This window comes from Paramisgurnus dabryanus, chromosome 24, assembly GCF_030506205.2.
Source record: "Paramisgurnus dabryanus chromosome 24, PD_genome_1.1, whole genome shotgun sequence".
In the NCBI taxonomy this organism is placed as follows: Eukaryota; Metazoa; Chordata; class Actinopteri; order Cypriniformes; family Cobitidae; genus Paramisgurnus; species Paramisgurnus dabryanus.
Genome location: NC_133360.1, coordinates 14,880,649 through 14,906,566, shown reverse-complemented (window position 1 = coordinate 14,906,566; position 25,918 = coordinate 14,880,649). Strand labels below are relative to the sequence as shown.

Here is a 25,918-nt window from a genome sequence, read left to right as displayed (position 1 = left end):
GGTTCAACTTAAAAATTCAAGTTACCTGGTTGCCCTTGAATTGAGTTAATTTAACTTAAAATATTAGTTTTAACTTTAAAAAGTGTACAAATTATTGTCAACTAATATTTTTAAGTTGAATTAACTTGAAATTGTATGGCTACAAGGTAACTTACTTTTTTAAGTTGAACCAACTTTTACAGTGCACAAGTAGCAAAAAAATTGTTTTTGATTGTTTATTTTTTCATTTTGTTCAGTTAATCATTCTGTTTGTACACAAGCAAAATAATTTACTGTTTTTTGAATAAAGAGTTTTATTAACTTTCTCTTTTCAAAACTGTAAAAAAATGCTGCATGAAGTTAAAACAACTTGGTTTTGCAAGGCAATTCAACACACTAGTGTTGGCTTAAAAATTTAACATAACTTTAAATTGTTTTACTTTAAAGTAAAATAAAAATATGTGTTGATTTGACAAAAATGCTGCATTTTCTTTTTTTTTACAGTGAATACACCATGTTTTTATACCAAATATGACACAAACATCATGTGATTGTTTTGCTATAAATCACAATACCAGTAATATGTTGACTTCACATTACATGTATAGGATCGGTACATTTTAACGCAGAATTATGTTTCACATCATAAGATGGATCAGGGCCATACAAATGAAGTGACAGTTTTCATCTTTCTGAAAGTGAAGTAAGTCAATAATATTGCCTGCTTAAAGCTAGGAATCATAACATGGAGACCATCAGAAAGGAAATGAACCAAAACAGTATTTATTCCATTATTCCATCCAGATGTCCCGAATTAGATCATGACACTCTTGTTCTATTGACGGTAATACAGTTTTGAGGCTTCGTCTTACCACACTTCACTACATCACCCCACCCTCCCTGTTTAACACCAGCAGTGTAGGACTTCACCCGAGGAACGCTTACCAGATTACGCTGTGTGATAAGCTTCCTATTTTTCGAAACCGTATGAGATGTATGGGATTATCTGGGTACTTATCCGAGAGTCGGCTTTGGGTGGCCTGCCGAAATCTCTTAAGACTAAAGATTTGGCTTCTGAGCTCTTCTGTCTTATTATAATCTCAAGTGGCCGCAGATGTGAAGAATGTGTTCACTTTTTTACACTATATGCACATGTTTTAACAAAGTGTTCAAATGCACACACTTGATGAGAAAATAATGGGTGTTATTTTATTTGTCGTTTTAAATCTTAATCTGTGTTTATACATACAAATAAAATACAATGCTTCTTCTGGTTAACTATTGATTTTATTGTAATTTTACAAACAAATTTGCGCAAGATGGCTTACAAAATATGTACAATTCAATTTTCAACTGTTTAGGTGCCAAAATTGTAATCTGGAGTGAAACCGGATTACAATCAATCATACGAGTATATGAAGGGATGTTGTGTGATGTGTCTAAATTCTGCACCCCAACTCCCGTAAACTCTGGGTGAGAAGCACATTACTGGATGGGATGGTGGTGGATAGCACCAGTAGGGTGTCTGTTTTAGGTAATGTGCAGGTGCTGAGAAGGGAAGCCGTCCCATTACTCTGCGAATCCTCCTCCGGGCTCGCCTTCGGTGGTAGTCACCTTTAGAGAAATTTTGAAAGTTGCCCGGATGAATGGCCCAGAAATGGCCTTTACCGTTGTCACTGCGACCTGCCTTGATGAAGCACTCGTTTAAAGAGAGGTTGTGTCTGACACTATTTCTCCAGTTCTTCTCCTGTTTAAAAAGGGGTGCATGTTATTCAAATGAACTTTAATATAATAACATCTACTTAAGCCTTTTTTGTAATCTAAGATATGAATCTGATAGGTCTGTCAAGTAAATGAACAATATACATGTAATTTCTATAAAACTATGTATGAAAATGTGCATAATATTTAAAAACAATAGCTTAATAGTATCATTAAAAATGTCCCAACATGTACCATTAGGTACAGATATGAATACATTTGGTACAAATATATGTATCTTTAAGGTCCAAATAGGAACCACCCCATTGACAGCTGGTGTACATATTTCGTATTTGTGTTAAACTTTTATGTGGTAATGTCTACAACTGGTAAACAAGAAGTCATACGTTTATACTCCTTGCAGATTACCAAAATGTATTGAAGAGATGCGACTTGCAATATTTAAACACATCTTATGACTTATCTTTTAAGAGATTTGTACTAAATATCAATACAATTGCTTATCCATACTACAACTGCAATGCTATCCCTAAGTTGTACATGCTTTTATGAACGTACAATACCTTGCTTTTAAAGTAAGGATAGTGATCCATGATCCACTGGTAAATATCACATAGCAAGAGCTTTTTCTCTTCCGAATCCAGGATGGCCATGGAAATAAGGGCAATGTAGGACTGGGTTGGTTTCTCCTCTGTTCTTTCTTCACTTTTATCTTGGTCCTCTGATTTTCCACTATCCTGTTCTAAGAGATTTCCTTCCTTCTTCTCATTGCTCGTGGCTTGAAAAGATGGAGGGGAACGATCCTCTGGTTCTACTTTGTCAGTGTCCCGTCCCTTATTGTACAACAAGTAGTCAATAGTGAACTGAAGTCCTAACTGTTCTCGAACACTACGGCTTGCGTTCTTGTCCTCCATTGCTGTATTGATCAATCTTCGAATCGCCTAATGGTTGAACATATGTAGATTCAGATGTTGGATCCCATCGTGTTTCTTTGTCTTCACTCGAACTGCTGGCCTTTTCAAGATATCAAAGATTAGTCCTTGGTGTTAATTCGGTAGCAGATGTGACGTCAGTCTCCGACATTCGTGAATCGAGTAAACTGGTAAATGTGTTGGTTAAATTGTGTGTATGTTAATTTACACCTAGCCTTCTTCTTTTACAGGGACTTCTCACACAATTACCAGTAAGTTAGCGTTGTTTCATTTAAATGCTCTGCATATTTAACCTCGCATTTAGAAGCGACCTGGGGTACAAGAGTGTTAGAGGCGGGGGGTCTAATCGAGGAGGATTATTTTTATTACCCCGAGCAAATCTTTGTAATTACAAGAGATTACACAGATTATTGTACGCAAAACGGTGATGGCTGCAATGATACGACTCGACCTCTGGGTGTGCTTATCCTGTTTGAGTCAATTCTTTGGGGCCGAAGCAAAAGTATATTCAATGCTTTACTTTTGTGTTGTTACTTAATAAAGTTTTTAAAAGTCATCTTTTATATGGTATTATGTTAATGTCAATACCGGATTCTGTTTTACATACAGAATGGGTCATCATAGTTGAAGATCTGACCACTAAACAGTAATGAAGATTGACAACAGTAAACCCATTCCAGATCTGCAACTTAAGGGATTTAACCACAAACATTCTGCAACATTTGTAAAGGAAATATCAACATTTTACAAATAGAAAAACATTGCTTTTAACGTGAAATCCGGTTCCAACCAAATAAGATTATCATAGAAGTCGTATGTGAACAGGTGGGGTGTATTGGCTTCAGATTATCCAAATAATGGCCGTTCGAAAAGGAGCTTGGAACTACTTTGAACTACTGTCAATTAGATAATTAAAAGGAAATGATTGGATTACAGGTAAAACTAGGTTCCTGTTAAGGCTACTGTTAGTGTGGTTGTTTGTCTGTTGTTGACCTGACACCGACCAGTGATGTTTCTTGGAAATGATGGAGAAATAATGGGGGAAAATTGGAGATTGTGAACATGTGTATTATAAGTATCTCACATATTATACAGATATGTGTCCACCCAGCTTTTAAAATACACTTTAATGTTTATTTGTCTGAATATTGTTTTTGACTAGACATTATGGAATCTTTAAATATCTATAATTTATATAAATATATAAAATTGCATTTTTCTTAACACTGTTCAACATTGTCTATCTTCATTCTTTATTCTCATTTTCAAATAAAGATATTACACTAGTTTTACTTTGTTGTATTTGTTTAATATAAGTATTTGTTGTCTACAAATTAACAGAGCTATGTAAAACTGTTTCATAATGTCACATGCCTGGTATTACTACTACTGTTAAAATTAAATCATTATATAAATGAACATTACATAATTACTGATGTATGTCTGCCCTGACTGCATAAAAAATGTGACAGTATTTACCATAGTAAGACTGAAAAACATAGGAATTTTACAACAGTTTACAATGGTAAACACTGGTAGTACTATACTATACTTTGGTAAACAGTATATTATATACCATTTTTTATTATGTAAGAAAGCAGCACCTCTTGTATTACCCCCAAAACACTCTCTTTTTCAGTTTCTACTTTCTGACAGTATTTTTGGGTCAATATGCGATAATAACACAGAGATGAGCTTTGCAGTTGGCTCGTGATATGTAGTCCTGTGACGACATACTTTTTTTTACTGACGACATACTTTGTTAGATACGACAGCAGCTTTAGATATTTGTATACGTGAAATGTAATAAATACCTATTTTGATGAAATGAGTGGTCGTACAAGTCGATCAAAAAATCACTAGAGCTTGACAAGAAATGAGCCAATGAAACCAATATTAGACAACAGCGCCACCTACTGCCACAATGGTGAAAGCAGAAAGTGTAGGCTTTAGAAATGTGTTGATTTAAATGTAAAGACGATTCGTTGAATATTACGATTAAATACAAAAAATACGATTTTAATAAATTCGCTTATATAAATCTGTTTTGATTTTTTTTATATGAAATTGAGAACATGTCCATTTTAAAATAATGCATATAAATTGCATAATGGCCTGGTTAACCACACACACTGTGTGGCCACCACCTACTCCTGTTTATTTGTATTGCGTATATTTTGTTTTGCTATTATATTTATTATACTTATTATATCACTTGTTTGTATTTTTGTATGATATGTTTGGTTTCTCCAGCAAACCTAACAATCGAATTAATACCAATTTGCAGTCATCTGGTAGTACCGCATATTTTAATAAACTTGTGTAATTAACACGATATCTGTTTTTCTACATTATTACCTAAGCAAGCAGATTTTTCTCGAAACGTTTTCTGCCTTCCCCTCCCCCACCACTTGCAATTGAGAAAAACATGGGATGGAGTTTCTTGTGGAACATGGATTCTACCGTTTTAAATAGACTGATTAACCAAACCATCATCTGTGAACAAGTTCACTATTGTTACTCTTTAATAAATTATTAACGCGATATGCCCGTGGAAATGTTTGCGATTTATTTCAGTATGCTTGTGTAATCATTGTAGGGCAGAAATTAGACAAAGCATTTACTCCTTGATAAAATGGCTTTTTACAACCCACGACATGGACTTTTCGCTACGGAATGGATCGGACGGAGCCATGCGCTCCTTTTCCACTTGTCGCAGAAAACCCTCCTCTCACATCATATCTGAATAGAAAATGCAATGTGCTTTCGCTCTAACAGCAGACTATTAAAGCAAGCAAATCAGACTGTGAAGTTCAGGCGACGGTGGGTAGGTTTACAGACACCAGAGGCCTATCAGAAAGGGTAGACCTTGCTGCAAGCTTTCTTTTTTTGGGCGCACTGTCACTTTTAAAGTTTGCAGTCACGCCTCTTAGCGAACGACCCTCCCACTTTAAGCCGGTCCGGCGCGCTGATTGGACGCGAGCGGCGGTCACCGAACGCCCTCTCCGGTTTCCATTGGCTCGCCGTTGCCTTTCACTCCAGGCTCTCGCGGGGCTGCTGTGCGAAGATGGCGGCCGAGCTGGTAGAAGCGATGGTGAGTACATGAGATTTTAGAAAATAGTGAAAGTCAAACTAGCCAGAGTTTGCGTAAATATCGTATTTATAAAGATAAGGTCAGCTTTATTTCACCCAGTGTTATTTTGTGTTCGTATGAAACCGGCGGCAGACTGTAAAGTGCGTTGGCAATTTGTGTATGTGTGTGTCTGTTGAATGGTTATGTCTTAAAACCTTTGGAGATGCCTAACTAGACAACATTAACGGTGCGTCCGAAAGTTACATCTGAATCCGTTAAATGTAAAATTTTGGAGCGAGCATTTAATGCCCCAAAACAGTCTGAACAAGCAGCACATTAGGGTTTGAGACACGACAAGTGCGCTTGCGCGCGCGCGCCGGAGCTAGGGACACAGCAGGCTAGCTGGTTAGCCTGTGGAAATGAAAGATTAGCCTGCACAGTGTAGGCGCCAAAATAAATCGATGTCTGCCTTTTCCTAAACTCAATCCTCACATCGCATGTCTCCATGTGGTGTCCTGGTGTAAAAGGGTGCTTAAGTACCGGTGAAGAACGACAACCAGTTAACCACAACAAAAACATGAGAAATTGCTCACAGTTCACTAGTGTACATCTAGTTTGCAGTGATGCCGGTCAATAAATACAGGAGAATAGTCACATGCACTATTGACAGTCCTTCATGCGGGTCCCGTGACCGGATGTATCATTTTAGATTATTGTTTAGTGCCCAAAGTGAGTAGTTTCCTGATAGTTTTATCACTGCGTTATAACCAGAATTACTCGACCTGTTTTGCATTAACGGTTTCTGTGTATATATGGTGTGTCACTGCATACACGGGTTGTGTCAGGGTGGATTAAAGCTTGAGCACTTAAAAAAAGTCATCAAAACATGAGTTTTTACAGACTTATCAAATTCATTGCTGTTTATAAAATGTAGCTAATACATTGTTATTGAGGACTTCATATGTAAGTTGCTTTGAATGTAGTGACAGTCCACTATCTTGTGATTATGCCTTTCATTGCAGGGTAAATTGAAAATTAAAAGGCCATAAATATCTTAACAACTATCTAGAAAAGTCATAGTACAGGTTTTGAATAACATAAGGGTGAATAAATGTTGACACATTTTTATTTTTGGGTAACCTATCCCTTTATTGACTGCATCGGACCAGCCTACTTAAAAATAACTGAATGCTTAGCAGTTTTAAAGCTTTGTTTGTCATGTCATTCTGTACCGCTTTTCCCTATTTCTTATTCTCCTGACTCGTTTTTTCTTCCCAGAACATGGTGAAAAGTTTCCGGGTGTCTGACCTGCAGACACTGCTGGCCTCCATGGGCCGCAGTAAAAGCGGGTTGAAGCAAGATTTAGTATCAAGAGCTCTCCGGCTTGTGCAAACGGAGTACAGTCCAGAGCTACTAAAAAACGTCCGGCAGCTCTACGAGACGCGCTACCCTAAAGCGTCAGCCTGGCTGGCTGCCCGACGCCCAGACACTGTACCCGTAACCTACCCTGGCCTCAACTCCTCGCCAAGAAGCACAGCCCAGGGCGCAGACTACCTCAACGGGATCCCTAAACCGGCACCACCTCCCGCAGCCGAAGTCAAACTGGTGCCCTTACCGTTCTACCACAACTTAGAAACGCTGCTGCCACCCACAGAACTTAGTGAGTCACTACAACATTATCATAATAATAGTCTAATTACAATTACAAAAGTTGGTAAGCTAATTCTGTTTTTGTTGTTCTTTGCAGTCGCTCAGAACAGTGAAAAGCTGCAAGAGAGTCAGCGTGTTTTCGATTTAACACCAAGCCAGGTGGAACAGATCCGTAATTCCAGGTAAGCATAGTCTACCTGCTAATTGGTAGTTTTTGGTTTACCTATATGGGTTTTTAATAAATGTAAACACTTCCGAAGTAAGCAGTTTGCAGGTTTTTAAGAATATTTTTTTATTTAAAAGAAATAAATGTAACTCTTTGTAATTTTTTTTTTCGGCACAGTGAACTTCGCCCAGGGATGAAATCAGTTCAGGTGGTTCTCAGGTACGACAGCTTTTCAGTCGGCTCGATCAAGTACAGCTTAAAGGTGTTATCTCGGTATGACTTTCCTTTTTTCTTCCCAGAATCTGTTACACAGACTCTATTGGTGTCCAGGAGGACCAGTATCCTCCCAATATTGCTGTGAAAGTGAATCAATCCTACTGTCACGTACCGGTAAGTGTTGTAAAATTGGATTAAGGCTAAAAGTTCATGGATATTTTGTGTTGAAGTAAATCTATAATTAGTTTGGCGGTTTTTGTTACATTTAACGCTACTCTAGCATACTCATGAATATTGACAGTTTAGAAACATGCATATACATTTTAACATTAAAGGGGGTGAGAGAAGTTGGATGAAATCTTGCTCTATTTAACTGATTTAATTTGACAAGTCAGATAGGTACTCGGAATGTCCCTCATCCTAATACTACTCGCAACAGAGAAACTTGCAGCTAGATTAGGGCTGTGACGGTCATTATATAACCGTGAGACCGACGGTTATAGTTGAACACCGTCATTAGAACTCTATAACCGGCAAAACCGTGTTATTAAAATATTTAAAAAACATTTTTATCATAAAGAATTTTTAAATACGATTTAAAACAATTGTTAACAGTCTGTGTTATACGCCCCACCATGTTCTCACGCAGTGAAAAATACAGAGCGGAGCAGACACTGACAACGCGCTGACATACAGGACAGACCAGGTTACTTTTCGGTTACTTTTGAGATTAAACGTATTAAACAAAGTCTCACCTTTCAAATCATCTCTTCCTTCTAGTTAATTTATAGCATCAAATAAACATGAATGACCATAAGAAGGAATGTTGTCTTAACCGCGGAAAGGCGTCAGTACACTCCTCTTTTCAAGTTCAAATCCTCCCATGCTAATCTAACTCTCCTGAAAGCAGATTCACTGCTTGTCTTGCTGTTAATTTTAAATAAACGTAGAGTAAGTAGCTAATCAGTGTCTTGTTTATTCAAACGCCGGTTTACTTCGCAAGTGTGAGCACTGAAGAGCGGGTACTGTATGTGGAGAGCGTTTGCCGCGCGTGGCCATTGTCGGCTGCGTTTGCTGCGCATACTGTGCAGTTTAATAACAGTATAAAAATCTCAAGTTCATATTACTTTACTTTACATGCATTTATGAGCAAAACCTCTTCAAGACGCTTTTTAACCCACATTCTGGTCCATGTAATGACAGATATAGACACAATTAAATCTGTTTCTCTGAAGATTATCAAAATATGAGAGAGGATTCATTTATGCTGAGCAGAGAGTGACAGCGCAGTCTTCTGTCAACAGTGTGTTTTTAAATATTTCATTGCTTTCTGTTAAATTGCTTAAAGTCATTACTGTTTAAAACACACTTGGAATCACATTCATGATTTTATGGTAAAATGACACTTTCGCGTCAATCCACAAGCATTTAAACGAGCAAAACGCCCCCCACAGACGGTTATGTTATGAACCGTCACATTTGACTCACGTCATAACCGTCATCACCAATTCTGAAACCGGCACACCCCTAAGCTAGATGTTTATTTTATTTTTTTGTGGCCCATTGGCTATTTAAAAATATAAAGATTTTCGAAATGCATCAGCACGTATTTCGATTTTTGAGAGAGATCGATTAGGGTGCCACATTTCTATTATTTCATTTCGAGTTATAAATCCAGCACGTCATAAGCAGCTGCACCTCGCACGCACGTGCACACGCTCTCACATCTATCAGAAGTCCGAACACAAAGTAGTAATCCTCATGTATTTATTCAGTTTTATGCGTTTCAAGCGAGCTGAGGTAAGCTAATCCCTCGCGTTTGAAATATAATCAGCTGCATCGTGGTGCCGCTCTCTGTCTTTCTCTCTCTCACACACGTACAGAGAGCTGCGCGCTCATGCATCTGTCCGAAGTTAAATCACTAGGTAATAATCCTGTTTATGTTTATAAAGTTATATGCATTTCAAGTAAGGGATGCTAAACAATTAATCGTGATTAATCGTTAGCAGAATAAAAGTTTTTGTTTACATCACATATGTGTGTAAACTGTGTATAATAAATATGTATATATATAAATATGAACACATTCATGTATAATTTTAAGAAAAAAAATTTATATATTAAGTATTTATATCTATATATAATATAAATTATACATAAATGTACAAATGTATATACACATGTAAACATTTCTAAAACATATACATGCATGTGTGTACATTTATTATACAAAGTTATTATACACAGTTCACACACATATATGATGTAAACAAAAAAATTTATTTTGCTAAAGATTCATCGCGATTAATCGTTAAGCATCCCTAATTTCAAGCGATCGTGTTTAAAATATGAATCGTGTTCGGCTGGCACTTAAACACTACTGCTTTGACATGTGTAACCTTCTGCAGCAATACTAATTAAACAATATTTATAAATGCACGTTTTTGCAGTCATATTTAAGTAATCATGTTAAATAATCGAGATTAAGATTTTTACCAAAATAATCTGGATTATGATTTTTCCCATAATCAACCAGCCCTATAAGCACATGTGGAAAAATGATTTCATCGAGTCTTTTTAAGTGTTTCCTCAAAGCTTTGTTTATTTATTACATTTCTTTTGGTTCAGGGTTATTACCCCTCCAACAAACCTGGTGTTGAGCCTCGCCGACCCTGTAGACCTGTCAACATAACGCCCTGGTTACATCTTTCCTCAGCCACTAACAGAGTCACCATCACATGGGGCAACTTCGGAAAGGTAATCAAATTCACCAAGTTTCATGTGCACTATATAGCTGTATTTTAGTGAATGTTAATAAAAGTTCAATATGTTAGTTGTCAATAATTTCTTTTGTTTTGGATCCAGCGGTATTCTGTGGCAGTGTACCTGGTGAGGGTTTTCACATCTGGGGAGCTCTTCAATCAGTTGAAGCATTGCTCAGTTGAGAGTGCAGAGCGTTGTCGTGAACGCAGTAAGTCCCCCTCCAAAAGCGTCTGTCCTCCTAAATTTTCGATTTAAAATATATTTACTCAAAAATTCTTTGGGAAATAAAAAGATAGTAACAGGAATGAATGCAGATGTACACATTCAAAGTTCATACTAATGATGCACTTAAAAAAATATTTTTTTGCCTCATAGGAGCCTCTAGGCTTCTAGTTAATTTTTTTTTTTAGTCTGAAACCTTGCAAAGGCTGTTGATTCCTTACAAAAACATTACAGGTGTGCATCTTGAGACAAAACGGTGGCATTATGTTTTAAGATATGTCAGTGCAAGCTGTTTTCAAATTTTAGTATGGGGCTTTGCTTACAACCTTTCTGGGAAACGGCACTTAATGTTTAATAGACCTTGAGTAAATTTGTATTTTTGATCTATTTGGTTAATTAATGTGGTTTGTTTTTACAGTTCAGGACAAGCTGCGTTTTGATCCCGAAAGCGAGATAGCCACTACAGGACTGCGAGTGTCTCTCATCTGCCCTGTAAGGATCTTGTTTATATTTTTTGCACTTTAATATTTTTTGCAATGCAATAGATAGAATAGAAATAGAAGTTTTTTTCTAATTCAGTTGGTGAAGATGAGGCTGGGAGTGCCATGCCGCGTGCTGACCTGTGCCCACCTGCAGTGTTTCGATGCTGTTTTCTTCTTGCAAATGAATGAAAAGAAACCCACATGGACCTGCCCTGTATGTGACAAACCTGCTCCGTTTGAACTTCTTACTATTGATGGGTAAGCACGCTACATATTTCAGACTTGCGCCGTTTTGTGGGGTATGGCAGTAATGCTCACTGGAGGTGATTTGTGTCTGGTCCAGGTTGCTGTCTGAGATCCTTAAGGAGACACACGAAGATATTGAGGAGATTGAGTATTTGACTGATGGCTCGTGGCGGCCAATCAGTGATGACAAAGAAAAAGAGAGAGAGCGAGAAAACAGCTGCACACCTGACTATCCAGTGGTGGATATATGTAAGATAAAATAACGCATTTTATATAATCAACGCATTTTTTATGTTGTTTCTTTGGTTTGATTTGTAATTTCTCGTAATTGTTTTAAGGTGTTCCTGAGACAAATGGTCACTCCCCAGCACATAGTGGCATTAACCAGACCGGGAAGTCTGGATCAAATGGCTCGTCGGCAGGAACCGGCGGGACCAGCGGTGGGTCGGGAGGAGGAGCGGTGGTGGACCTGACTTTGGACGACTCATCGGAAGAGGAAGGAGGGGCCGAGGACAGCGAGGACACTGACGATAGCCAGGACAGCCCCGCCCCTAAAAGGGGCAGATATGATTATGACAAAGACCTGGTTACTGCATACTGAGACTAATGGGACATGTAGACTTATTGGGGGTGTAGATGGGATCTGAGCCTTGGAATTTTCAAGAAATGTGTCCCCATGTCCTTTCTGAAAGCAGACACACTCATGCACGCACACATATGCACTGCTGACCTCCGGAGCAGACGGGCATCGTCTTGACATCCATGGAATATCCATAGATGCCCCGTAAAGCCATTCCCTGTCGTTCACTGCATCTTAATATACTGTATTCTCCCTTTAAAGACCATGGAAGAATAAGACCACCTTCAATTCTCTCTCAAATACGGTTTCCTCTCCACTTTTGTGTTTTGACGGGAATCACTTCAACAATCTTAAGCATTTAAGCTCTTATCTGTTTTATTTTTATATGGAGCTGTGTGATACTCCTATTAAACCTTCACAATACTTCAGAGTGACGTGAGACAAGCCACAATATCTATAAAAAGTTAATTCCTTTCGTAGAGAAGATACAACCACTCATAATTCATTGAGTCATTTTCTGTTAGCTCCCAGATCTCAAGATGTTTATAAATAGCTGTTCAGTTTGTAACTAAGAGACATTCTGAAAAACTTCCATCATCTCTGTCCCTTTTTTGTTTTGATTTGTCCATAGAAGATGACAACCTACCTCAGTCTAAAAGCAGACTTAACCAGAGGGTTATTTAATAGCTGAAAAAACAACATGATTTTGGTTTTCGATTCCTTTAGTTTTTTTTCGTAATTTCAACAACACCGGAGAGGAACAAACATTAATTCGTTGTTGCCCCTTTAGGCGTATTAAAAATGGTTCTCACTCAAAAAATTTGCTTTTGTCCGTCTCGATCGACAGTGTCACCTATCGAGCGCTATGCATTATAGTTCGAGCATGACCTTTTAGAGCCTGACTAAATGCGCCTGTCACAAATCAGCACTCAGAACTGTGAGGACTTCAGAAGAACAGTGACATGTTTCATCAATGGTCCTTATAGCAAGTAAATATTGTACGATAAATAATGTAATGTATTATTTCTGATCATTTAAAAGAATGTTGCAGGTCTCGCATCCGTTCATTTTATTCTTTTTCTTTTTTATTCTTTCTTTTTTTGAGCAGGAAGTCACATGAGAAATCTAGAAACATCCTAAGTGTTTTGTCCTCTTCTAGACATGACTAGTAAATAGGTTTAATGTATTTTCCTGAACACAAATGAAATTATTTTCAGTTTTCTTGGCTTTGCAGTTTGACTTTGATTTCTCTTTTATTGGCTGGGTTGTATGCAGATGGAGGTTGTTTGTGTTTATTTGTCGCGTGAATAACAGGCTGTGGAGGTGTTGACGCTTGTCTTAAGTGTGCCAGACCAGCTTATTTCATTCATTTGTTGTTGGAAATAGTATTTATTGATTTAACAGTTTTGCATTTGTTTTTATTTGAATAGTGTTTGCTCTTTAAAGGTTTCTTTCCAGTTGCAGAAGTTGTTTCTGTAAGTTCTCTACATGTTGGTTTGTGATGGTAGATACGCTGTTTCCTCTTACAGCCTGCTGTTGTCAACGCACATTCAATCTGAATGCAAAGTGCGTAGGCAGGACTATGCAGACTTGACCTAAACAACGAACGAACATGGCGCTAAATGACCAAACGTAAATGGCTCAGTCAGTCAGTTGATCTGTTGAGGACTCAGGGATGGCTTCTTGACTCTACTTGTCTGCTTTTTTTGTTGAATGACCCTCTAACATGGATCTAGCATTGCATACAATATTACCTTGAGTATCCGGTCACAGATAAAGTAGTTTTGACTGCTCTGATCTGGAAATTGGCTGCATACGAAAGTCATGTGTATTGTCAAAGGATTCTCCCCAAGGTTTCAGGAAAAAACCCACTGCACTAAGATCACATCTTCCCATTGCAATTTTGCTTTCTTGCAAATGTTTATTTAAACTAATCCTGAATTCTGACTTGAATACACAGTACTGTAACCTATCTGTGCTTGGGAATGTCTCAACAGAAATGTTGCCATGAAGGTGGTTAAATTTTGCTCGGAGTTTGGGTTGGCGTGGTCTTCCATTTTTTTTTTTTTTTTCGTAATACCCCCAACTTTTACTTTTGATAGTAATCAGTTTCGCAGTTGACACTTTCATATAATACGCCCCTGATGTAATATGTTCCCACTGAATTTGTGATTATCCCATTTAAGGTAAGCCTTTTAAATAGACTTCCATCTTTAGAAACATAGGTGAATCTATAAGAAAAATGTGGATAAAATGTAAATTTGCTTATTATTAAAGATAAATGGATGGTGATTGATAATTAAATATATTTCCAGCTCAGAGGTAACACGTACTGCCTCTATGTAGTCAGGTGAAATTGAAATGTGAGGGTTTATTTGACTTAAAGGGGAGGCATACCCTCTAGTTACAGTGCTTAAGACAGCATGGACAGTGGCTTGCGGTTCTTGTAAATGATTTGTTTGTGTCTTTTTATATGTTCATATTAAAAGCCAATAAAATGAATAATATTTTATCAAGTTTTGAATTGCCTCCAGTTGCTGGGCACAAACACATTGTTATTGGCTATTTGATACCATTCGCAACAAAAATGTCAATTGGTGATCTGGTACAATGTCAACAACATGGGGTTTGATGATGGGAGCGAATCAGTTGTCCCTGTCTGAACCTTTAAAACAAAAAACTGTAAAAACGCTAACACCTGTCAAATATGTGTGTAATTAATTAAACTGATTTAAAATAAATCTAGAATTTGTCTTTCAGTGATTTTAATTCAGTTAAACTTTTGATTAATTAAAAATATAAGCAGGGAAGAAAGGAGGGGCTTAAGTTTAGGGAGTGAGTTTTGGGGGTTCCAGTAATGGGGGTTTTATTCACTTAACAGCCTCTAAATGTTATACAAACATGATAAATAAATATATTGGGATTTTTTTTTTGTAGAGATGCACCGATACCAATGGGCGAATATTCAGAATGATGCCGATAGTTTGGTTGTGATATTAACTTGCATTAACTCAATTCTGAAGATTATATTTTTTGAATGTAATTCAGTGTTGTAATACTCGTCCTCGAGACCATATTTTAATGGTCTTGTTCTTGTCATGGACTCGTGAGCATTTTGTCTCTGTCTCGACTCGTACTCGAATACATTTGGAATCGGACTTATTCTCGAATCCGCACAAGTCCCTTTTAAAATATATATTACTGTTTCTTTAAACTGATGTAAGATTGACACGAACAGTGATTGCTGATTTTTTTTGCGCGCATCAGACTGGCGTGAGCTCAGACCATTTTATTCTTGATTAATATCTTAGAAGAGAAATTATTATGTGGTTGGGGATGATCATTTACACAATATCAGAATAACATTTATTCAGGGCTCCAGACTAACCTTTTTCACTAGGAGCACATTGTGGCCCCTAACTGGAAATTTTAGGGGCACAACCAGAAAATTTAGGGGGACACACCGTAAATCAACATGTTAACCAAATATTCACATTTCTACTCATTTCCACTGTATTAGTAATAAATACTTGAATGATAGATGCAGAAAGTACAATGGCTGTTTCTAATTCATTGTCACATCACAAAAAAAGGTCAAATTTACTAGTCGCACATGTTTTTTTTTTTTTAAATATTCACAGAGCTCACAATCATTGCATTTCCTTGTTCTCTTTTATATTACAGGATATATTGACCATGGCTATCAGCCAATAGTGTGAATAGTTGCTTTTATCAACCGTTACTGATTATTGGTGCATCTCTTATTTTTTGCATTTATTGTTTGGAAAAAAATCTTATGTCCCCTCACCAAATACTTCTCAGTAAATCTCTGCCAATTTCATCACTGATATTGTCTTTAAAAAAAAAAACTTTCATTAAAGGGCCCCTAACCTATGTGTTTTCAGCAATATTAAAATAGTCTCTGGTATCCCCAGAATGTGTCTGTAAAGTTTCAGCCCAAAATACACCACAGATCTTTCTTTATACAAAATTGAACATGGCCATTTGTGGCTGCAATGAACAACGTTTTTTTGTGTGCGCATCTCTTTAAATGCAAAGAAAGCCTCTGTTCCCTTCTCTGTATGCAAAGTAGGGGGTAGAGTGCCTATACATGTGCTTTGGACTACATCAAAACATGTGTCTCTGGCAGAAGGTTAAACTACATGCTCCCCAACAGCCTGTTTTGTGTGACTGCTGCGGTTTAAAGGAGATTACACAGAGGGTCCTTCTCAATATGCTTCCTCGCTCCTACATCCTACGACCCGGATACCAATCCAGCTATGCCATCTTGTAGGACATCTCAATTCTTTAACTGCACTGCAAGGAGGTGAGGAACGAGGAGTAACGGGCTGGTGTATCCTATGCATAAGTGTTTTATCAACTTAACCTGACGCACGTATAAATCTCCCCCCCCCCTTCAGATCGTCACGTCATTAAACACACATAAATTGCTATTAATCATTAAATTATTGTAAATGTAAACTCGTGTCAGATTGTATATTTAACATTTATGTATAAACCACCTATCTATATAAATGGTCAGTGGTATAGACATAAATTTTACAGCACTTTTAAGAATGTCTTTATTTTAATGTAGTAAGGATGTGAACTATAACTCAAGTATGTATTTAACTTTATTTTATTAAATATTAGGGGTTTTTAATGCAGTTGATAATTTGATAACAGATAATAAACGTTATAAAGAGAGAAAGGAAAAAGGATATCATTTCACTTAATACTTCGTCTTTTCCGATCTCGCGTCTTTCCTCGCTTGCATCCTAGGAGTGTGGACACGAGGAAAGGAAGCAAGGAAAGGAAACGAGGATGCACAAATAAGAATTAAGAAACATCTCATAGAAGAATAGATGGATTTGTGTAATAACAGGATGTTTCTGCACACACACTGGTGACTCATTTTCTGATAGAAACACATTTAAGGTCCTTTTTTTAGGTTAGGTGGGGCTTTAAACAGTTTTTAGTTAAAATACCATAGTTACTAATTTTCCATATGGCATTATTATCAAAAATTAATAATACAGACCGAAAAGTATTTTATTGTACCATGCATGACACAGAGCTGTATCAGCTAAATATTTTACATGATGTCACTCCTACAACCTAAAGAAACTTCACAGCAGAAAAATTGGTAAAATTTCAAAAGGTAAATATTTAGTTACTAATTTGACTACAAATACCATAGTTTAACTACAACTACTGTAGGAAAATCATAGTTAAGTTACGGTAATTATGTTTTTTGTAAAGGATAATGGATATTGTATTTTTTAGTCGACCACTAGATGTTACCCTTGCTCAAATATGCGCTGCCTGGGTGAAATCTCGCGATAACTCGAGCTCTCTGACGACAGTTTTCTCGAGAGCTCGTGGACGCTTCCTCTTGGTTGGAGAGCGTCTGCTTCCTGACCGGACTTTTTTCACCCCTCCTTTTTCTTGGGGGAAATTTCAACTCGACTTTTGAAGGAACGAAACCACGCATCCTCGGGGCCAAACCATTTCGGACAGCTTTACGTGGGCAGTCCCGTGGCTGCGAACGAGAGGCCTAACTTGTCTATTTGCCGCCGTTTGTCTGTGGGAGCGCTCGAGAGTCAGAGGCCGTATCGAGGAGGCATGCACGCTCTAAAATAAACTGCTTTCCTACACCCCTCGTGCACTTTTGCGCCTATGGCACTGGCTTGTCACCCTTATACTCTTTAGTGCAGCTTTTGGAGGCATGACAGGGTGTTGAAATCTGCGGTTGAAAGATCTTAGAAACTTCACTTACTATTACAGTGGTTTGAGTGCTCGGTTGCAATTTGAGGGATTGCATGTAAACAGAGGCACCTAGTTCTCTTTGATATTGATAGAGGACAAATATGGCACCCAAAAGAAAGCCAGTCCCCTTGATCATAACCCCCACAGGAGAGGGGCAGTCCACCAACATAGATGCTGCAGCAGAGTGAGTAGATAATCTGTTATATATTTGACTATTGCTTGGTTACCTCAGCATGTCTCACCTTAAGCTGTTTCATGGTCTACAGAGCCAACCTGGAGGCCTTGCAGAGGAAGTTGGGGGAGCTGGATTTGGACGAACAGCAAAGGAAGCGGCTCGAAGCTTTTCTCACCCAGAAAGCCCAGGTTGGCGAGCTTAAAGATGAAGATTTTGAACCCATATGTGAACTTGGCGCTGGTAATGGTGGGGTGGTCCATAAGGTCCGTCACAAGCCCTCAAGACTGGTCATGGCCAGGAAGGTATGTGTTGACCTGTATTTTTTTTTTTTTAATAGAGCACAAAATTTCATGGGTTTGCTCCAAAACAAACAGATCATTTTCTTACTCTAGATCACTTTGTATAAAAGCATCTGTATTTAAATATAATGTAAATCACCCGCTGCACTTGGCCTTTTTTGTTAAGGTTATAAAGACTGAACTCTTTAATGTCTTTTACAGCTCATTCATTTGGAAATCAAACCAGCCATCAGGAACCAGATTATACGAGAACTGCAGGTTCTACATGAGTGTAATTCACCATATATTGTAGGGTTTTACGGCGCCTTTTACAGCGATGGAGAAATCAGCATTTGTATGGAACATATGGTGAGAAAACAGAACTGGGGTTAATTTTGTTGTTCATAGATAATGTTAGACGCTTTTTAGACTGAAGTCATACATTTTTTTTGATGGGTAGTAGTTTGCATTTTGTGAACTATTAAGTGTTTTCACGCGCTAAAATGTGTCTTTCCACAGGATGGAGGCTCCTTGGATCAAGTGCTTAAGGAAGCCAGAAGAATCCCTGAGGAAATTCTTGGAAAAGTTAGCATAGCTGTAAGTATTACTGTCTCTTCTAACATCTTTCTCTATTGCTTTGAAATAATAGCATACATGGTTATGTTAGTTACATTAACAAGTGAGTTTGTCAAATTTTGTAGTGGTTGTGCTTTATATAAAGAGGGAGGGGGAAACTTTCTCAGAGAGGGTTTTAGCACATTAACGCTTTCCTAGAAGTTGCTCTAAATTCATCGTCTTTAAGCCCTGCCACTGCAGCCGTCCAAGCAATGCTTTTGTAACTGCCATCAGTAATAAATTTAAAGGCTGTTAATGTCAGACCTTAAAACTGCCTGCTGAGAACAATGTTTCTGTTATTATGCGTAATGCGTGTGTCACTGTTTGTTAAAGATGTAATAGTTTTGTGCAATTAAAGTACAGTTTTAATTTAGCCTATTAATTGGACTGTAGTAATGAAAAACTCTGTTACTCTGTTTCAAATAGCTGTGCTTGGCATCTATATATGCCTAAATGCATTGTGTTGAAATCAGCCTAAACCAGCCTAATTGTAAATGGGTTCTTGAAGACAGACAAGTATGTCTAAACTAGGGCTGTAACGATTAATCGTGTGCCCCATTAAAAATGCCTGTCTGAAATCGATTCTGAATTGCAAGGCTGCGATTCTGTGTTTCATGCACAGCTTGTGCGTGTACTACGGCATTTGGTCAGTAGAAAGTTCTTATTAATCTAAAATCATTATGAGTTTCATTCGTTTATAGTGTGCATTTAAAAAAGCAACACTCGTTAAACCAAATCATTTAAAATATTCTTTATTATCATGAAAATACCTAAAACAATCTGAAGAACAGCGATATAAATATTCATGTAGACATTTCCTGGAATAGCGTTTGTAATGCTACTTCTTCTGTGGCACAAAGGGAGTTTCTGCACGAGAGCGCCCCCTAGCTTTGGGATGTGCTGGGATTTCACTGTAATTCATTAAAATTCATTAATTGAGAAAATGCGCATTTGCATGATTAATCGTTACAGCCCTAATCTAAACGCCACTAATACTATGGCTGTAAATGTAAGTTTTTATTGGTAGAATTAAGGTTTAAAAAATAATTATTAAACATATTAAGCATCATCACCCAATATGTTTCCTGGACCTGTATGTTTGCAGTATGTGCCTTGAAAAATTAAGTCACATTATCCGGAGACTATCAGATTGAAATTGCACAAGCCAGCTCAATAAACGTCATGATGAACCAAAATATATGTTTTATACATTGACAATCTGTTTGATTACAGCATGTAGATTACATAATTACACATTTAGATTTGCCCTCATTGCATCAAATATTTCTTAATACGTGTTTTTTGCAGCATTAAGCATTTGAACCAATCACAGACATTTCTGTTGAGCTTAGGAATATAATGGCCACTCAGATGCATTTTAATCAATCACTGGGGCATTTCGCTTAAAAGTGTGAACTCATGCTTTCATCTTAAACAACAAAGTTTATTTCCGATGAAATGTTTCAGTGATCATTCTTTGATCGCTTTTTATATACAGTTTTTTTTTATAACCAATTTTGTTTATCATGCTACTGGACTTAATATAATTTACTAAAGCATCCACAAACACTTCTTAGCTTATTTCATCTGTGTTAAATAATATGGCCTGTAAAACGTATTCTATTCAGTTTTTTGACATTATCACGAAGACCAAACAAATATGCAGAGTACTATTTATTGAATGTATTGTGAGTAAATGCATCACAAAGCAAGATTAATAAAGACTAGCCTACATAACATGTTTTGTTAACAGAGGAAGTTCAGTGCAACATAGTTAACAATGACAGCTGCACGATAAACCCCTCTGATGATATTTGTGAATGACGTGTTTTAACTGATTCCGCTTTACTGTTTCCGCAGGTACTCCGAGGACTTGCATATCTTCGGGAGAAGCACCAAATAATGCACCGAGGTACACTCAGAGCAACATTCCTAGCTAATATCTAAGAGAACATATGCATACATGTGCAAGATGGGCAGGAAGTGGCCCCTTAATGCAGCTATTAAAATCTCATAAGAAGCTTTCTAATATTTATTATGGAGAGATTAGTCCTTACTTTTTAAATGGTATTCTAATTTCTTCCATACACCATCCAGAGACTTTATCAAACTGTTAATCTGAACTATATAGGTACTTAAAAATGATACTCTAATCAGTGTTTCTAAAGATGCATTCATACTGCTAGGCGTATGAGGGTCTGGTGGAACCTTGTTGGGTTAGACAGGGAGGGTCAGGTCTATAGTTGTGCTGTTGTGGCAGGGAACGCTCGCTCTCTTGCATGGAGCTGTTGAAGAGCCCAGTCGGTAATTACAGCCTCTCGGATGTGATTACATGGCAGCCGCGCCCTGCAACCCCCTCCCTTCTTTTCTCTCTCCCACTCTCACCCCTCTGTCCCCTCCCAGTGGGTGTTAGGCCGAAGAAGGACCCTCCATGTGTGGAATCATTGCATGTCCACACTGTTATTTGCTCCTCTTGCCCTATGTTTAAATGGAGGGAGGTGGAAAGTGCAAGCACTTTCGTTTCTTTTCTCTTCACTGCAACAATATTGTCAGAGCTAGCTTGCAGTATGCAAAGCATCTTGTGAAATGTTTTTGCTGGGCGTGCAAGAAAAAGGGCATTTAAGTGGGGCTTAAGCAAGAAAAGGCAGGTGGTACTGCTTCCGACTGTCTCGGTCCTCTAACGTATTCTCTCTTGTCCCTATAGACGTTAAGCCCTCCAACATCCTGGTGAACTCGCGTGGTGAGATCAAACTGTGCGACTTTGGCGTGAGTGGCCAGCTCATCGACTCCATGGCCAATTCCTTCGTTGGAACACGGTCGTACATGTCGGTGAGTCACCCTCCCACTTCCCTCCTCAACCACCCGCCCTTCTTGTTCCAAGTCCTGAGCCAGTGCCCAGGATTCTTCCATGTGGCGAGAAGGAAGTCACCGCCAAGTTTAAACCCACTCCTCCTGGCCACCTGCAGGGTGCGGGGCCCCATCCTGATACAGCTTTTGACTTGCTCTCTGCTCTTTGCCTTGACAGCCGGAGAGACTCCAGGGCACACACTATTCGGTTCAGTCAGACGTGTGGAGCATGGGCCTGTCGCTGGTTGAGCTGGCTATTGGACGCTACCCCATCCCCCCACCCGATGCCAAAGAACTGGAGGCCATATTTGGCCGACCAGTACTGGACGCAGGTGGGGCAGAAGGCCACAGCATGTCCCCGAGACCAAGGCCTCCAGGACGACCAGTCAGCGGTAAGACCTAATTTTTTTGTTTTTCTACTTCACTTCACAATAGTACAGTAAAGTTAATGCAGTGCTTGTAATACAATTTTGTGTAACAGAGTAGTTCTAATGCAGTTCCTATGTAAAAACATATTTTAGTTAAGTCTTGCAAATTCTCTATTCCCCTAGGACACGGAATGGACAGTAGGCCAGCTATGGCTATATTTGAGCTACTGGACTACATAGTCAATGAGGTCAGAGAATCTGCTTAGCATGCATCTTATTTTCTTTGTCTTTTTTGCCTTCTATATAATAAGTTATATAGTGGTTTAACTCCAATAACTCCCCCTTAATCTGTTCCCCACCTGCTTCTGCATCTGCAGCCGCCACCCAAGCTGCCCCATGGCGTTTTTACCACTGACTTTGAGGAGTTTGTGACAAAATGGTGAGCTTCCCTGCAGTGTGTGGGGGTTCTCATTACTCTTATTTGTCATTTGTTTAAACATGAAATCTGTGTTGTATGTCAAAGTATATTTATTAAGAAGTTTGACTAGGCAAATGGCCAAAATTGTTAGTCCACTTATTGCAACTTAACAGACTTCTGATTTAACAATTGTGTTGGTTTGTGGTTTTAGGCTTGTTGTATTGATTGTTTCTTGTGTTTCACAGCCTCATTAAGAACCCCGCTGACAGAGCTGACCTCAAGATGCTAATGGTACGTACATTTCTATTTATGGTAGCTTAATATAAATATAAAGCTTTAATACTATACTGACTTAGGATAGTCATGATAACATTTGGTAGGGGTTTGTTTCAAGGATCTTAACAACAACATTTGTTACCCATCAAAGTGAAAATACTTTGTTTGAATGGGCATTAGCTCTTTGGAGCCTAATACATCTTTTGGAACCAGTAACGCGTGGTTCCCAATTTTTGGCCACGTTTGTACAAGAGTAACTCGAGTTAAGACTTGAATTTGAAATGTTTTCCCTCTCCCACTCATTTGGGAGCTTGAGCCAGTTCTGATGCTTGTAGTTCACAACAGGATATTAATGTATTACAGCGATACTCCAGCCAAATATCAAAATTACCCCAAGATGTACTCGCCCTCAAGCAATCCGAGATACATATGTCCATTATCTTTCAGACGAACACATTTGGAGTTAAGTAATGTAAGTATGTCCTTGCTTTTCCAAGCTTATAATGGGAGAAAACATGGATCAAGGAACAACTTCTGACTTTGAAGCATAAAAAGTGCATCCGTCCTTCAACAGAAGTACTTAACACGGCTCCAAGGGGTTAATAAAGGTCTTCTGCAGGTAATCAATGCGATATTGTAAGAATAATATCAACATTTAAAATTTTTAAACTATAATAACAAGCTTCCTGTAATGACACGCTATCTTGAACTCACTGCACAATGTACCCATGGCAATAAACGCTCCCGACGCTAAAACTCTTGCGCGAGTCCAAGATGGTGCCGTTACCGGAAACCTTTTATTACATTTAATAAAGTTCCAAATCTGGAAATTTTTCTTACAAAATCGCATTGATTACCCCCAGAAGATCTTTAATTATCCACTGGAGCCATGTGGATTACCTCTGTGAAGAATGAATGCACTTTTTGGGGTTTAAAGTAAGAAGTTGTTGCCTGATCCCTGTTTTCATAAAATCTTGGAAGAGTAAAGGCATTTACTAAAAGATGATGGACATATGTATTTTGGATTGCTTGAGGGTGAGTAAATTATGGGGTAATGTGGATATTTGGCTGGAGTATCCCTTTAAGTAAGATCATCTATCACAGACAATACTTGTATTTGATGATGATAGATTCATTGCTTTATGAACCTATAGATCAGTTCAACAGTTATTTGGCAAAGCAAATGATCATGTAATATTTGTATCCAGGGCCACACATTCATCAAGCGGGCCGAGGTTGAGGAGGTGGATTTTGCTGGATGGATGTGTAAAACCATGGGCCTTCATCAGCCCAGCACACCTACTCATAGCGTCGAATGAACGCTGGTTCACAGCATAGCCACTCATGTCATTCTCATCCTCCGCTCAACTTTGCTCCTCTCTTCTCTCACAGGCCTGTATGCTTGTAAGCCTCCGTCACAACGCTGTGCGCTCTTTTGCCGTTCTTTGCTTGCTCTTCCCTTCTGCTGCTGTGATTTCTGGGGCATCGTTTTATAATGGAGCCCCTAGTGTTGGAACATTTAGTCATTTAAATAAGGAGCTTTGAGTCACTGAAATGACGTGGCTGTATTTTTAAAGTCCAGATTTTTCAGGAATGTGTCCAAAATGGGTCATGATCAGCTGGGTTTTTGTTCATTTAATAGCTATTTCCTTAATTTTATGTTGATGTCTATTCAGGGTCGGTTTATAAATCCATAATATTATGCTTTGTTGCTGGAGTGCTATTTATTGGCAGGTATCATTACACTGTGTTAAACACATAGCCTGGTTCAGTGGCGAACATTGAAGAATTAACTGCCATTTGCATTAGAAAATATTTAAAACCAAAGAGGGCTACTGTGGATCATACAAGTTTGTTAAATTGAAAGGTGATCTAAATGTATGATGGCCAAATCAATAACATCCCAGGTACCATGTATGAGTGTTCATCTTTTGCATTGCAGGTAGCAGTGCTAGTGCATGGCCATGTTATCATGTTATCATGCCAACCGATGACTACGTTGTAATTTTGCACATGCTAGCAAAGTAAAGAAACTTATAATTAGAGTTCCTTGTGTCAGATGCTCTTTATCGCACTGTTTTTGTTTTTTAAGGGTGAAAAATTGGATCCTGATCATGTGTTTGATTTAAATTATATATCTTCACATTTTAATTCCCTTAAGATTGTATCTCAAACATGAATTCAACGTCGTTCTAATTTTTTGATATTCTTAGTTTTTTTATGTTGTTGGTCTCATCTTCATAACGAACGGTTTCTTGCTTTTTTAACTTTAAAATTGTCATCAGAAAGGTATAGTTGGGAAGAATTATTTAAATTATGCATCAGTGTTTAGTTTTCTAAGATATGACTCCAGTACAACCAGGGTTGCACCTGACATTAGTGATTTCCCACATCTAAGCTACACCAACCAAGTCCAGAACTCTGAGACTGATCTTTAGTGGTATGTAAAGTGCAAAGTAACATCTCAGGCAGCCATTTACAGTGCTATGCAGATCAAATAAACCTCAGCAGATTACTGACGTATTAGTTGGTCTTATAAATACACGGGTGTTAAAGATGGGCATTGTGAAATGTGGCTAAGCCCACTTGTTCTGGATAGCTTGGTGTTTCTTATTTTTCTCTCTCTAGTACTTTTCAGTAAAGTTGAGACTGTATTACTCGCACACTGGCATTCAGCTTCGATGTGAATGCATCATCACATTTGTGTATAAAAATATATGTACAGTACACACGGTACTGTTTTTCAGTCTTAAGAATAGCATTTTATGTTTTTTTGACTAGTGTAGAGAAGAGGATATAAGTCATTTTATTACCATATGGAATGTGTTGAATACAATTCTAATATAAAAATAAAACTTATTTGTGAATGATTATTTGTTGTTTATTGTAATGAATGAATGTGATGAAATTAGAAATGAATTTTTAAATGTTTTTAAAAGTAATACATTAAAACAGTAATGCACAAAGCCGTGCCATATACTTAATATAATCAAAGCTAAATGGACTTGTTAAGCATCATGCAAGGTGGCATTGAGTGCCTTTTTGCTTTTAAGGATCACATTTTTTAAACCATTAAGTAAATTCGTTAGGTGTTGTTCTGGTAAGCTTTAATAGCTCTGGTAAGGTTAATAGTTGCAAACT

General features: G+C 37.9%; 3 protein-coding genes across 3 annotated transcripts; 2 read left to right on the top strand and 1 right to left on the bottom strand.

Annotated features, from left to right (window-relative positions):
- Positions 1 to 1,374: 1,374 nt before the first annotated feature.
- Positions 1,375 to 2,615, bottom strand: foxq2 (forkhead box Q2). The gene is made up of 2 exons (XM_065244297.1): positions 2,265 to 2,615; positions 1,375 to 1,726 (listed from the first exon to the last, which is right to left on the bottom strand). Exons 1-2 carry the CDS (start codon positions 2,613 to 2,615, stop codon positions 1,379 to 1,381), a joined length of 699 nt encoding a protein of 232 aa, XP_065100369.1. The 3' UTR covers positions 1,375 to 1,378.
- A 3,050-nt stretch (positions 2,616 to 5,665) lies between these two features.
- pias4a (protein inhibitor of activated STAT, 4a) lies at positions 5,666 to 14,543 on the top strand. The gene is made up of 11 exons (XM_065246559.1): positions 5,666 to 5,727; positions 6,985 to 7,366; positions 7,454 to 7,538; positions 7,700 to 7,741; positions 7,822 to 7,912; positions 10,367 to 10,495; positions 10,604 to 10,709; positions 11,142 to 11,215; positions 11,303 to 11,463; positions 11,549 to 11,700; positions 11,790 to 14,543. Exons 1-11 carry the CDS (start codon positions 5,701 to 5,703, stop codon positions 12,050 to 12,052), a joined length of 1,512 nt encoding a protein of 503 aa, XP_065102631.1. The 5' UTR covers positions 5,666 to 5,700; the 3' UTR covers positions 12,053 to 14,543.
- Positions 14,544 to 17,402: 2,859 nt separating this feature from the next.
- On the top strand, positions 17,403 to 25,647 carry map2k2a (mitogen-activated protein kinase kinase 2a). The gene is made up of 11 exons (XM_065246558.1): positions 17,403 to 17,984; positions 18,067 to 18,277; positions 18,476 to 18,622; positions 18,773 to 18,850; positions 20,729 to 20,780; positions 21,573 to 21,697; positions 21,894 to 22,107; positions 22,267 to 22,331; positions 22,461 to 22,522; positions 22,747 to 22,792; positions 23,986 to 25,647. The coding sequence occupies exons 1-11, from the start codon at positions 17,902 to 17,904 to the stop codon at positions 24,094 to 24,096; spliced, it is 1,194 nt and encodes a 397-aa protein (XP_065102630.1). The 5' UTR covers positions 17,403 to 17,901; the 3' UTR covers positions 24,097 to 25,647.
- Positions 25,648 to 25,918: the final 271 nt, after the last annotated feature.